Raw genomic sequence first — 14,598 nt, 5'->3', positions numbered from 1 at the left:
ATTGTTCAACAACGCAAGCTGCAACGCATACAAATGCAAATAATTTCCTTTCCCACTCTACAGTTACGGTTAGCGATATTTACTATTCATTGAGAAAACTAACAGAAATTTAAATAACTAGTGATTCATCTGTTCTGTAGCTGTGATAAGCTAACGAACGAACAGAGACTCTTCGTCCTAGCGAAGAAAGAAGCGGTGTGAATAATGTGCGATTCACATAGCACGTTACGGAGAAGAACGTCTACGTTCCGTCAATGTCTCCACCAATTCACACATGCAGTCAATGCTTCCACCAGCACCGTCACGTCAAATGCCAAACGAATGATTCAATTAATTTTATTTATGGTGTCGCCACCTACAACAATTTTGAATTGCAATGCACTCTTTCAAATCAGCATGCCTAAAATCAGTTTCGAATTTTGGAAAATTCAATGGGAATCATTGAATTCAATTATTTAAATGCTTAAACCCCGTAGTCCGACCCTTATTCAACAATAATAATAAATAGAATAATTCTCTCAACTAGTCGCGAATGATTTTCACTCCGAAATTTGGAGCTAAGCGATATGTTGGCATAAAAAGTACAGTAAGTTACTTATAATGCGATATGCTGAGGCACCACTCAGTGTCGTATTGGAGTCTATTTTGATCAGTAATCGGCCATTCGCGACTGTTAGCGATTTTCAATGTGGGGCCATAATTTGGGCCCCGAATTCAATATTTACAAAAATGTCCAATTAGAGGTAAAAATGTCTAATTAAACGTGTTGCATCACAGATCGGTTAAATTAGCTTAATGTCGATTTAAATGTAAATTACTGTACAACCAAATCAAAACAAAAGCCGAGACACAAAGCCCAGACAAAAACCGTCCGTCTCCGTCAATTATTCTTTTCTACAAATCCTGCCGGTCGTTTTCGTTGAACGTATGCTGACGGGTCGTTACGTTGCTGGTGTATGTGAATGTTTTCATGGGAATTGCATGGTAGAATCATTGACGTATCGTGACGTGACGGGACGTGAACGTGACGTGTATGTTGTATGTGAATCGCACTTAATGCTTCTAGAAAACGTTACGGAGAGAAACTCGAGAGTATAAATCAAACACACTATTCTATCTTGTGTAAATAGGATAGAAAAGAAGGAGAGAGAGAGAGAGAGAGAGAGAGAGAATTTGATGATGTGCGGTGATGTGCTTAATTGACACTGAACTCTGAACAATAAAAAACGGCTGCGACGACAGAAAGATACAAACACAGAAAAATACAACACTAAAAAAAGGTGATTTAGGTAAAATATCGTAGCTTGTTGAACTTATCCATTTGCTAGAGTAACACCGGTCTCGTACTACGGTGTAACTGTACTTCGATGCTCTCTCTGAAGATTCCTTCGCATCACATGGGACACAGCTCGTGTACCGATACACATGAGGGACAAACAAAATGAGTGCTTCGTAAAACTTTGCACGCCACACATCAATTCGCTTGTTCAACATATTGCAACAGTTTTCTCTAATTTATCTATATATATAATATAGCGTGATCTCTCTTTGACCGAGAAAAAGTAAAAAACTAACTCAATCAATAATTACAAAACCGAAAATTTAAATTTTTCGCAAAAGTAATATTATTTCAAAGAAAACTAACTCATAACTCACTTCAATTTTAATAAAAGGTCAGCTCTTTGGTTCCAATTTGATATGTCGATCATCTAAATTGGTTCAGTGGCTCTAATGTTATAAATTTTTGAAAATAGTCATTTTTGGGAACAAGTGGGAAACATTGATTTTTCGAACCTTCTAAAATGAAAATGGGCACCCTAATAAAAAAATTAAAAAGTACGGGTCTAATGTTTTGCGATAAGGAATAAAATTATCACTTTTGACGAAAATCTGACAATTACTATATCGGTTTGACATGGAATGGCTGTATATAGAATTGATTTCAATATAACGAATAATTTCATTGAACAATTGAACAAGAATTATTTTACTTTACATACTTTTTCAAATGATACAATACTTTTTAGTGCTATGTGATTACCATCAACTTTGACGAATTATTTTGCCAACGATATTTTCAAAATTATTCTCAGAATACAAAACATAGATTTAAAAAATATATTGAAAAAAGATTGACACAGATTTTATTAAAGCAACCCGGGCAAATATTTTAAGTTCATTACAACGTGAAAAAAGACGCACAAAGATGGTCAAATTGAGGGCCCGAGTTTTGAATTTATGACCGTTTGGCTAGTAAGCAGTTTCAATAACATATCCAATAATCAGAGAGGAGTTCGATAGGGACTACGAGCGTTGAATAATGGAAAATATCACTGGTCCGATTGATTTGAGAGGAGTTCTCTCGGTTACCTTCTCAGGTTTCCCATAGTTAAAGCTTTGTAGTTGCAATTGGATTTCGATAAGAAATACGTGCGATAAATGAAAAATCTAATTAATGTTACAGGTTTTCCTTCTCAGGATACCGAAAGATCTCTGCTGCGTGTTGATATATGTGACCCTTCCGGCCTCCGGCCTAACATTTCTTCCCTTCCCCTGGTGACTGTAAGGATGTGGCCGACGTCGTTATTGACCATTTAAAGCTCGAATCACCGAGAATTGCACAACGAGAATTATTTTCTAGTCCCAAGCGTCATTCTGTGCGTTCTTTGTGCAATTTGGTTGGTTCAGGTCAATCACGGAGAGCAGCTCAAGCTCTATATATAGAGGTAAACCTAGTTCTACAATGTTATAGTCCTAGTTATTTAAGAAAACTTTCCAGAACAAAGTTTTTTTTTCTATCTCTCGAAATAACCGACACAGCGCTTTTTTTTAAGTTGCGTCAGGGTCATCATCAAAAAATCGTTTTTTTTTGCTCTAACTTTTATATTTTATAATTTTACATGCAAACTGTCTTCAGAAGACTTTTAGAGCTTATTAAGACAAACATTTTGCGATGCAGTACTTGTCAATATCTTAACTATACTAAAAGTTATTGATATTTCTTCCCAAAAAAATACGATATTTTCATTCACTTGTCATTCGTTTTGGGGCAAACATAAAAAATGTTCGTTGACGGCATTTGAAGGAGCATATTTGACTCTATATAATGGGCGTTTTCCAAAATTATGTTATTTTCTGTAATTGAGTAAACTAAAATTGAAATCAAGAGTTTTTGAGTGAAAACCCGTCAATAACTTTGAGTAGTATAAAGATATTGGCAAGTTATGCATCGCAAAACGTTGGTCATGATAAGCTCTAAAAGTCATCCCAAGACAATTTTGATGTAGAGGTTGAAATATAAAAGTTAGAGCAAAAAAAAAACAATTTTTCATGGTGGCCCTAACGCAACTTATAAAAAAGGCGCTATACCGGTTATTTCAAGAGATAGGGAAAAACTTTGTTCTACAAATATGTCTGAAATAACTTGGACTACAACATAGTCGAACTATGTTTATCTCTATCTATGAAGATAAGAATGTTAGATTTTTTATTTCATCCAAAATTTTTGTAACCCTATTTTTAATAACATAAAAATGAGCGCTACAACTTTGTCGAAGACAATTTATGTCTAGAGAATAACTGTCGAGCTCTAAATGCTAATTTCTACTTAAATACATCTCCTGGACCATTGTGCATTGTGCAATGTTCGTGGCAAACAGTTTTAGCGTTAAATATATTCCTAACTTTTGCTATTCCATGGAAACTAGGTCGATATATTTTGTCAATGTTTTCCGACGCAGTTACGCCGGAGAAATGTTTTTAAAATTATTTTTTCCAATCACTTCAAGATCCAAAATAACGTGTGAACTCACAGTAATGTTTTAGCCGAGAACTTAGCTTGCTTTGCCATAATTTTCAAGACAGCTTGCGCAACACCGAATCTTTGTATAAAGCCTGTAACTTATCGTTCCTTGTTGCATTTCAAAAGTATTGGATTGGGCACTCGTCAATGGAGATTCATTCATTTGCAAAAGGGAACATTGTTCTGTGTTTGTGTTTAGATTGAACATATCTATCCACAAATCGTCTAATAAAACTCTTGCGAAAATATCCAAAAAAAATATGGAAGCATACATCTGTCGCATTATACTACTCTTATCCACACTTTAATCTGTACCAGAGGGGTTCAAAATCCTACTCATCTGTACTTTTTCTTCCAAAAATCTGTACCATCGAAAATATTCGTTGTTGATCCATTCTATCAGCATAAAAATACTCATTTAATTACTCCAAATATCACATTTACATTTCATCCGTCATTCGTGTGTTTGATGATGCTTATACACAGTTTTCTGAATCTAGAGTGAAGTGAATTTATTAAAAGTTTCAAGCTGCCGCACCAAGCGATACTGCAGTGTAAAAGTAATCATGTACCTTAATGTAGCTTTGTTCAACTGTAAGAAATTTCACCCGTGGAAAAATCTGTACCAATCTGTACTTTTTTTTATGAAAATCTGTACTCTGTACCGTACAGAATCTGTACCCAAAATAACGTAAAAATCTGTACCTTTCCAGATAAATCTGTACGTGTTGCAGCACGGCTCTTATCCATCTTTCTTACGATTTATGGATTGCTTGCTCATTATTTGAGTCCAGGAGTGAATCTAGTAAATTTTTGATATCATGTTTTGAGAAGAAGTATATTCCAGCGAAAATGCTAGGCATCAAATCTAAGTCTCGATCGTGAGTTCAAAACTCAGGGCCCTCATTGACCATCTTTGTGTTGTTACAGAATAGCTACGTCCACGCAACAATCATCATTGATGGAGATCGATCCACGATCGAAATAAGATCGATTCATCCACACAACTGCTCTGCCCTGCAGACACATCGGGCTACTGTTCTATAAATAACTCAACAATGATCAATCAACTATCTCCGCTGTCCGGTGGTCCAACTGGATAATGGAAGAACAGAAAGAATAACTCTTACGGAATGTGCTAATTATAGATATGATAACCATGTGACATGTACACGATTAAAATTCGGCTCTGTTACAGCTAAAATGCTAATGAGCCTTAAATAAATAAATGGGATAAAAAAAAATCTAAGTGGATTAGATGAAATGATAAAATGAAATTTCTCGAGACAGTAACATGAAACATTCGTAAACTTCACAATAAAAATACATTCCAAATAACAAAATACAACCAACAATTTATTACATACTCATTTCTAACTCTCCCCCCAGATGTCCAGTAAACCGCTCCGAGGGACAGTGAGATGGAGCCCTCAACAGCGGTATATCGCCTCCAGTGCCACCAATGCCCTGCTGCTTACCTCTCTCACAGTATTTCTGAGTAATCTGCTCAGCCCGGCGCACGGGAACCCACTGCATCCATTTTCGTCGTCATGTAAGTATCGCTAATATATTTTTTTTCACGTAGTCTTTTAATGGAAAATCATATTTAGTCGGAGATCATATTTTCAAATTCTACGGCCTCCCTGGAATTAATGTCAATCTGAAGCACTGATGTAGCTAACACCAAACTCACGGTTGCAGTTGCAGTAGTTAATTACGTTTCAACTAATCATCGCCTAAAAACTCCGAATAATGATCTCCAATATCCACACATCAGAGATCTTTTCCATTAAGAACATTGCCCCGCAATCAGAAACCGTATCAAAAGAATCCATCTTTCCGTATATCATTAGTTTTCCTGATAACGAAAAGGAAACTTTAATGCATTGTTCTCCGTTTGCTGAAATGGTCGAAATAAGAAAAAAAGTTAATTATCAAAGAACGAAAAACGGGTTCGAGTTGCGGTTGAAAATTTCAACGGAAACCGACTGAGACGAAATAAATTCGCCTGGCGAATTTTGTGCACCCATTACGGTCCGGTAGTTTTAATGGAGGAAAGTTTGCTTTTATCGCTCTGGCGAAAGAGACTTTTGTTTTGGGAATGGATGATGTTCTGAATTAGTTAACCACTGTGTCTGGGAGATAAGATTTCACTGGAGTATATTGGCCGTGAAATGCGGGGGACTTTACTGAAGGAAATGCTTGTAAAAGTACATGTTGGAAGAATCTGAAAAAGGTGAATCTATGTGAGATGAACTTAAACTATCCCTTTTGTTTATGTTCCATTTGCCACGAGAGAATAATCATTAAATAAATGAATAATATGCATTTGCAAGCTCTCGGTGGTTTGATGGCTAAGATCAATAATGGACAACATTAGAATGATTATTTCTAAGAATACTGATGCAGTTCTTGCTTGTTGTCTTCTTGCGGCACGTTTTTATTGGCACTTGCTGTTCAGAATACCCGTTTACAGCACCCTTAACCCGCGTACGGCACATTATTCTCCTTCACGAGCACAGCTATTTACATTCCATCATCGATAATATGGTGGATAGCGATCGTGATGAAAGTACCAATTTCGGGCCAATTTGTATAGTAATGTATATTATAGTTGAGAGTTCAACGACTCGGTACGAATTTCAAGCTAGACCAAACATTGAACCATCGAAACAACTTTAGTTTTCCCTCAAATTGATCGGAAACATTGAACACCATTAGTTATAATTTTTGGTTCAAAACACTGTGAAATCTGAAATCACTTTCCGCATTTCGAATTACTTCCATTTGTGTGCAAACATATTAAGATAAAAAACCTCACCATCAAATACCAACTGGGGCAATCTCTTGCTTCAAGGAAGATTTAATGCGAAAAAAATCATCTTAATCATGCTGGACTGGTATTATTGATAAAACTGTGCCAATCGTTCGGGTAGTGCATTCCTCCGTGACAAATCTAGGACGAGAGCAGCATACCACCAATGAATCACTCTTACAGGTTCTTCCCCTCGTCGCTCCTACTGCAGGTAAATATTTTGCGCCAAACAAACTCCACCCACTGGAATCCGGTTGGCGGTCGGTCGAGCGAATGTGTCATTCGCGGTAATTGATTTCACTTTCACCTTTCATATTCCCCTTTGGTGTCAACGCCAAATTTGAGCAGACTGGTCCCGGATCCGGTTTGGAATTTTTGTTGTGAGCACAAATTTTGCATATTTTTTTCATACGCACAAGCGCACATATTTACACGCGTGTATGTCTGTGACTTCTCAAACTCATTGATCCAATCAAAACAGACTATTTTTCTCTTCAAAAACAAAACATCTGGGAAAATCCCGTAGTGGAGTCAGACGCAGAAATTGTTCGTTGGAAAGCGAATATCAACTGACCCGAAAAACCAAACAAACTTAAAAGGCGGTCGAAAGGTCGAAGAAAAAAATGGGGAAGCTATAAAGCATAAGTATTTACCGCCAGGTATTGAAAGTGATTCAAGAGATTAACGAAGAAAACTTAGACCAAAATAGGGGTCATTAATTGTAACTGGGATAACCCATATTTTCACCAGCGCGTGTTAGCGCTAAACAACGTTGCTTCAGCATCCAGCAATTAATTGGCTTCCACAAACATCGTCGGTACGATCCGCGCTGCAACGTGAAAAACAATATCAAATTGACCGACCGAAGTATTATTATTTCTGCGTGAGACTGAGACCCTCACAAGTAATTATAAACATGTTTTCGAAGCGAAAATATGTTCCCAATAGACGAGTCTTATTTCACTTTCCGTTGGATCGGAGCGATTTGTGGGTAGGTCCCTTTTTGGCTAGAATAGTTTGCTAACCGGTATTGCTTTCACTTTCACATTCAACGAGTGGAGCGGGCGGTTGAAGAAATATATAGCCCTCATGGGAAGCCACAGCTCGTGTGAGAAAAGTGTATCAATGATGGTGGCTTCAAACAGGCAGCCAACAATTTCACAACCGCTCCGGTATTTTCATTGTATTTGTCTTCAGGTTCATGGGAGGAGGATTAGAAAAATTTTCTATTTACAGCCAATGTGTAAACAACAGGACGTATGGAAACGATGCGAATAAATCAAATCTACTAATTTTTACATGAATGGTCTTGAAGTGCTGTTCACTTCGAAATTGGAATAAAAATAATTTCAGAATAACTTTTATTCGGCAAAATTTCACAAATAATATACCACATGGGGGATGTTTGGAGGACAGAACTAAATTCTTCAGTTTCAGTTTAATTTCACAATTTTTCGAATTCATCGAGTTCTCTGGCACTCTTTTATTCATTCTAAGCCTCCGTTGATTCCTTGTAACTTCAATCATACATCATCACGAGTCACTTGTTATTCTCACTCAACTTTCGTTTGGGAACTGCCCAATATTACTCGAATGGGTGGAATTTAGAGAACCAGAATTGTATTGGCTCTTTTCTGTCGACAATGTCTGAATACAAAACTCTCTATATAATACTATCAGAACAAATGATAGAATTTACACAACTGTCCCTAAAATACCATTAACATGTTGAACCCCGCGTCGGTCTCTCGGAACTGACATTGAGCTTTTCGTTGGGAGAGCGTTGATCAGACTTAACGGGGCCTAATGTGTTAAATAGCGATAATGAGGGGTACTCATAACTAATTGACTGTCAATGTCGTAAAAATTGCATCCGTACACTAAATAACTGATGATTTCAAACTTTTGTTCACACCCCAAACCTCGAAACATGAAAAGTGGAATGACAAGTAGGGTAACACGGGGTGAGTTGGACATACGGGGTGATTTGGACCACCCCTTTATCTTAAAAAGTACGGCTCATCTTGGATTTTTTATAATGTCATCTCATTTTATTGTTGAACCGTATGTACCTAACGTAAAAAAAATGCTAATGGTAAAATTCGACAGGTGGAAGGAACAGTAGCATGAACACAACAAGCACTTTGATTGTCAAAAAATGTGTGTTTTCGATCGTGGTTTTAGGGTTTTTCCTACTGATTAAACAAACTTTTCGTGTATTGTGCAGTAAAGTTCTGCTCGCCCAAGGAAGAGGAACAGTTTGATGCAGCGAAACTGTAAGTTTGATAACAATAAATGAAATTAATTGCATTTTAATTCTTGTATGATGTGTGTGGTGACTTGGACACGCTTCTGTGAATTTGTCCTACAGGTTTGAAGCTTTTATTTGGGCTAATTGATTCCATGTGCCGCTGAATTACAAAAAGAGTATGGACAGACAACATCGGAAGAAGGAGTAGTTTGAAAGAGCAACGAATTTTCTTCGACCAAGCATCGAAAGTGTTTGAAAATGCTCGAACAACAGTGAAATGATCCATGCAGAATTGGAGATGGTCTCAATACAATTTTTCTGGTCTGGAATCTGGCTAAGACACCTGATATCGATCCCAGAACACTGTTACTGATTGTAACATTATCACAAAATACTTTACATAAACATAAGTATGTTTTTTTTCCGACGAAACACACACTGGTCCAAATCACCCCGCATCAGAGTTTAATGTCCAAAAATCATCTCTTTTATTTTATGATATATTTAGTAGTTTGAAGCTTGATATAATGATTTAACATTATTGATTGCAGAGATCGAAATGCTCGCCGTTTTGAGACGAAAAACATCCATTTTCACCCACAGAGAAACATAGCTGAAAATATAGGAGGCGAGAGAATATTATACGCTCACTTCGATTCTCGCGAGAAACGCAAAGCCGATTTTTATTTTTCGGTGAGTTATGATTGCCGAAAAATGGTTTCGTTTTCAGTGACTCCTCGATGCCGATAATGGTTTTTCACTTCTTCAGCACAGCTGAAAACATGCGGCAATATTGGGTTTCATCGTGAAGTGAACATAAGATGGATTAATATTTGTACAATTCACACGCTGTCCAAATGCAGATCATTTGGACGCTGCTCTAACAGACTAATGTTGGTAAAGTTAGCTTTGATTTTTCGCTCCATATTTTCAGTACCAAATAAGAGACGAAAAAGCATTCTCGTTAAACTTCGACATCTCTTTCTCTCTGAAAAATAATTTTCGGTGAAAAGGAAGAGACGAAAATATCAACAATACACGGTTCATCGAAAACTAGATTGATTGAATGAATATTTATCGCGCAACCTAGCGAGAATTTCGATCTCTGATTGATTGAGAGGAAACAAGTGTAGCTCAGTATACAATGTGACATATTTTTATTTAGACCGCGGCTGTATAAGTTGCTCGTTATTGACAGCACGGTTAGGGAAGCATATAAATTGACAGAACAAAAGTATGGGAAAATGGGAATGCTTCCAATTTTCATCAAAATAAAATATTTCCAGACTACGGGATTGTAAGGTATAGCATGTCAAACAAAATCAGTTCGCAACAAAAATGGTTGTAAACATTAACTTTATTTCATAAAAACGGGACCTGTTTTCTGATTTGGCACCCTTAATGAATGACGTGGTCATGCGACAAAATACCCAGCCAAGATGGACATCATCATGCGGAAAAGTAAGTCAATACCGACCGTGTCGGATCGACAAGCTATGACCCAGAAACACAGGCTGAAAGAGATGGAGAATTATTTTTCCCGGCGAAGCGGAACGTCGCAGTCGTCCTGGACGACGAGACGTATTTACACTGTAACTACTGACAGGGAACCAGCTTCTTTTTCCTTGAAGTCAGTTCCAACGTGAAGTACATCTCCCACACCAAGTTCTTAGAAGGTGATTCTGTGGCTAACCATCAGTGAAAATGGTATATCAATGTCGCACTTCTTTCGATCGGGATTTGCGGTGAAACTATCCATTCCCAGCACAAAGTGCCTGCCGGAAGTTACCTTCTTCATCCAAAAAAATAATCCGGGCGTGGATGTGGTGTCCGCCGATTACGCGAAGAAGTCGCTGGAGTATATGAACCGCTTGAAGTTAGATGTTATTACGAAGTTCAATAACCCTCCAAACGCCACAGCTGCGTTCCATCGAAAATTTCTAGGTAAACCTAAAGCGAAAAATCTACTCCAACAATTTCGTGGGGAAAACGAAGGAGGAACTAATATAATGCTAAGGAAGAACTGAGAAACATGTCATTAAGTATATTTTTGACAGCAATGGCGAAAGATTCGGTCAATTTATGGAAGGCCGCCCGAAAAGGCGTCGAAATATTTTTGTAACACGGTCAGTAAAAATATGTTTTATTAGAAATTTGCCCATTAAATTATCTTTTACAGTTTTTTTTATCGCCATCCAAAAATTGCCGGTTTTTTATGCCAGCGTTATTCGTCAAAACATTTTAAAAGCAAAAAAAACTAGGAGTAATATATCCGCAAGGTTGACGTAAGAAGTAGGATAGAATTTCGATGCCCATTGAACTTTCCAGTAATTTTCAACATTCGCATTATATGGCCCAATGTACTTACCATGTGAGTATAGTAAAAAAAAGTTAACAATTTGACAATTAAAATGGGTATGTTTTTTTTTTATTTTACTAGCCATTCGTTTTCCCCCACAACGCAACGAGCAATCTTTTTGCCTACAATTCGGCGTTAACTCTCAATATGATTAGATGCGTATTATGAATCATTCTCAATTTGCCGATAATAGGCGTTTATCAGTTGGAAGAATCAATGGAGGGATGATCTAGAAATTAGGAATATTGATGATGATAATGGATGATTTCACTCTTTAATCTCCAAATATTTGACGAGAGCCTGGCTCAGAAGGTTAAACATTGAACGAGATTTCATTAAATTGAAGTTCTGGTTTTTGTGCAATCAATTCGTGCTCAATTCCCGTTCTATCGTGAAGGTCTTGCTACTAACAATTTATGGAATTGTGGTTCAGGATGTCATTATATCGTGCATGTTATTTGGTTATGTAAAAAATGTAATTAATGAATTGAACAGGCTGTTGATTTAGAAGGTTGAGAGGGTATACTCACGTATATTTTTCAGTGCTACCATGCTACAATGAAAAACTCTATTCAAATGCAATTACTACACACAATCACAGTCCTATGTCAATATCCCCTCCGTGCCCCTAGGCTCAGACCTATCAACTTTTTTTACTATATTCACTGTCCATGTTTTAAGCAAAAAAAAAAAACTGGATAAATCTATTGGTATACAACATATCATATATCGCAATAACGATTTTACGTAATATGCGTTTGCAGCTTCACGGTTGGTGAGATATGAGTGTAGCCATCCAGTTATGTGTTCAGGAAATCCCATGTGTTTCAATTTCCCATTTTCCAGGGCTCATTGTTTCCCTGCAGCTTTTCTCTTACAAGGGCTAGTAAATCAGTCATCGAGAAGATACAAGCAAACTGCATATCAGAGCCGGTGGGACGAAGAAAGAATGAAGGGTAACGGTAAGAAAACGGTCATTTAATACCATACCATATTTTGATATAGACAAAATTGGTTGTAATTACTCTTCACCGTCTTTCGATGTGGAATTATGTATTTCGCAAACATATTGGAGGTACAACACTTCCCGTCATGTGCTCCATCCTTTTTTCCGTCATCGACCGACTTTGCAACTGCATGGAGTAAACACTATACCACAATACCTAAAAATCAAACTTTTCAGGACCACGAAATTGATATCAAAGAATTTATTAAATAATGTTTTCAAAGATAATCAAAACTGGATGTGTAACAAATAGCTTAACGTAATCCTACGTCAGTTATGCAATTCTCCAACTGTTTGATCTCTTGCTCACATTCTATTTCTGATTTTATTTAACAAACAAAAATGCGTACATAAAAGTAACACCAATGTATACTTCACGCATCATTCCGGTTCACTTATATGATTAAAAAAGGGCGAAATGATTGAATAATTTAATTATTACACACAACTTGATCTATTTTTCTTCTGCTGTATCTTTAATATTCTCCCCGTTCCCGATAGGGTTCCGACCTTTTTCTTTGTCTACGTTGGATAAGATAGTAAAAACAAGAAAATAATTCATTTTTAAAAAAAAACTTCCACTAAACTAAGTAGAACATTTCAGATTTGAATGATGGACAGAATTTATTTATTTTCCTCAAAACTGATAGGCAATTAAATCTTGTTCTTCTTTTTAAATGGCACTAACGTTTCTAGAGGAATTTCGCCGTCTCAACATAGTATTACTTGCGTCAGTTTCATTAGTACTTAGTTGAGATTTCTATGCCAAATAGCACGCCTTGAATGCATTCTGAGTGGCAAGCTCTAGAATACGCGTGACCACAGTGCAGGTCGGAGGAAATTTCTTTGACGGAAAATTCCCCCGACCAGAACGGGAATCGAGCCCGAACCCCCAGCATGTCAGGTGTGACACTAACCACTCGGCCACGGGAGCACAATAAAATCTACAAACCATGACTGTACTGAAGCAAATAAGTTACTCAACAAGGCTCGTATAATTATTTCGAATAAAGCTTAACTGTCACAAGCTCGGAAAAGCGGTTACAACGATAAATTTAACTGTAGCATTCTACCGGCAAACTATGACGAGTCCAACGTTCTTTGAACTTGACTCCGGCCTGAGGTTGAATTACCGGTAATAACCGAGACAAAACAAGCGCAAGCTAGAGTTCCGCTGCACGAGAGAACGAACACTAGGAACAAATAATTAAAGAAACATAAACTGCACAGATGTAATCACACGCTTATAACTGCTCGGAATGAAAACATACATAAATTGTCATTACTGGGGCTCGCTACTGCTTCCACACTGCTTGCTGTGGGGTCATTCGGATGACTTCGCATGAAAACACAGACGGAATGAGAACGAAGATCATGTCGAGAAAAAGTTTCACATGTGGCGAAACCCAACATCCACAGCCCTTTGTGATAACTGATAGCCATGGGTAGATTGGATGGTTCAAATTAAGTCAGATTTTACATGAAGCATTAGAATAACAGTGTCATTGAGTTAAGCATACAGCATGCAGTGATAATCACATGCAGTCTGGGCAAATCCCACGATCCCGTTATTCCAAATTTACATTTCCTTGCACAAAACATCGAAGCAACGAAGACTAACCATTCGTCATGGTTCTTGATGGCGCAATAAAGCCACCCAACAAGTCAGCTGGCCAGCGCTCCGGCTAAACGGTTCTGCTTTTGCGCGAAACAAGGCAAGTTCACCTGAATCAGTGAGGAGACTGAAAACACTTAACACTAGCATCTAGGGAGCAAAAACCCCAGGGACTAGAGTTGAAGCGCCACAATTGTTATGCAACACTATTACGGGTGCGCGGGAACACTACGAACTGCTCACAAATGGGCCTCGCACCGGGGAAGGTGGAATGCGCGAAACGCGCAATTCGAGGCGTTAATGATTGCTCCTTTCGTGTTCGTAGCTTGGTGATAAACAGAGTTCTACAGAACGAGAACTGGTGCGAAATCAAGATCGGAGGTTCGTTCAACTCTTGCGATGCGCGTTGACCTTTTTCGCGCCAGATTGGGGAGTGAATCTTGGTGGATTTATATATATATATATATATATATATATATATATATATATATATATATATATATATATAAATTAATTATAATTATGTTTCTTTATTCATAATTAAAGACGAAAGAGTGTCTTTCTCCATTTAATCTAATTAAGATCTGTATTAACCCTTTGCGGCCGTATTAAATTTGGGCATGGGTGTCGTACTGGTCGGAATTATTTTTCCTTGAAAAAGCAGATCATGAAAAAATATTTTTTTTGTCAACTATTTATAGACAGGTCGGACTCGATTATATGTGGTTCGATTATATACAGTTTGGAATT

The 14,598-nt window shown here is 37.4% G+C and overlaps 1 protein-coding gene across 3 annotated transcripts in view; it reads left to right on the top strand.

Moving 5' to 3' along the window:
* The window catches only part of LOC129777870 (serine proteinase stubble), a 146,552-nt gene that overhangs the window by 92,962 nt on the left and 38,992 nt on the right, over positions 1-14,598 (top strand). For all 3 annotated transcript variants that reach the window (XM_055784437.1, XM_055784436.1, XM_055784435.1), the window contains exon 3: positions 5,192-5,354. In XM_055784437.1, the coding sequence (XP_055640412.1) occupies positions 5,192-5,354 (163 nt within the window). The remainder of the gene's footprint in view (positions 1-5,191; positions 5,355-14,598) is intronic.

This window comes from Toxorhynchites rutilus, chromosome 3 (genome assembly GCF_029784135.1).
Source record: "Toxorhynchites rutilus septentrionalis strain SRP chromosome 3, ASM2978413v1, whole genome shotgun sequence".
Taxonomy (NCBI): Eukaryota; Metazoa; Arthropoda; class Insecta; order Diptera; family Culicidae; genus Toxorhynchites; species Toxorhynchites rutilus.
The sequence above is the reverse complement of the archived record's forward strand: the minus strand, read 5'-3'. Positions and strand labels throughout refer to the sequence as shown.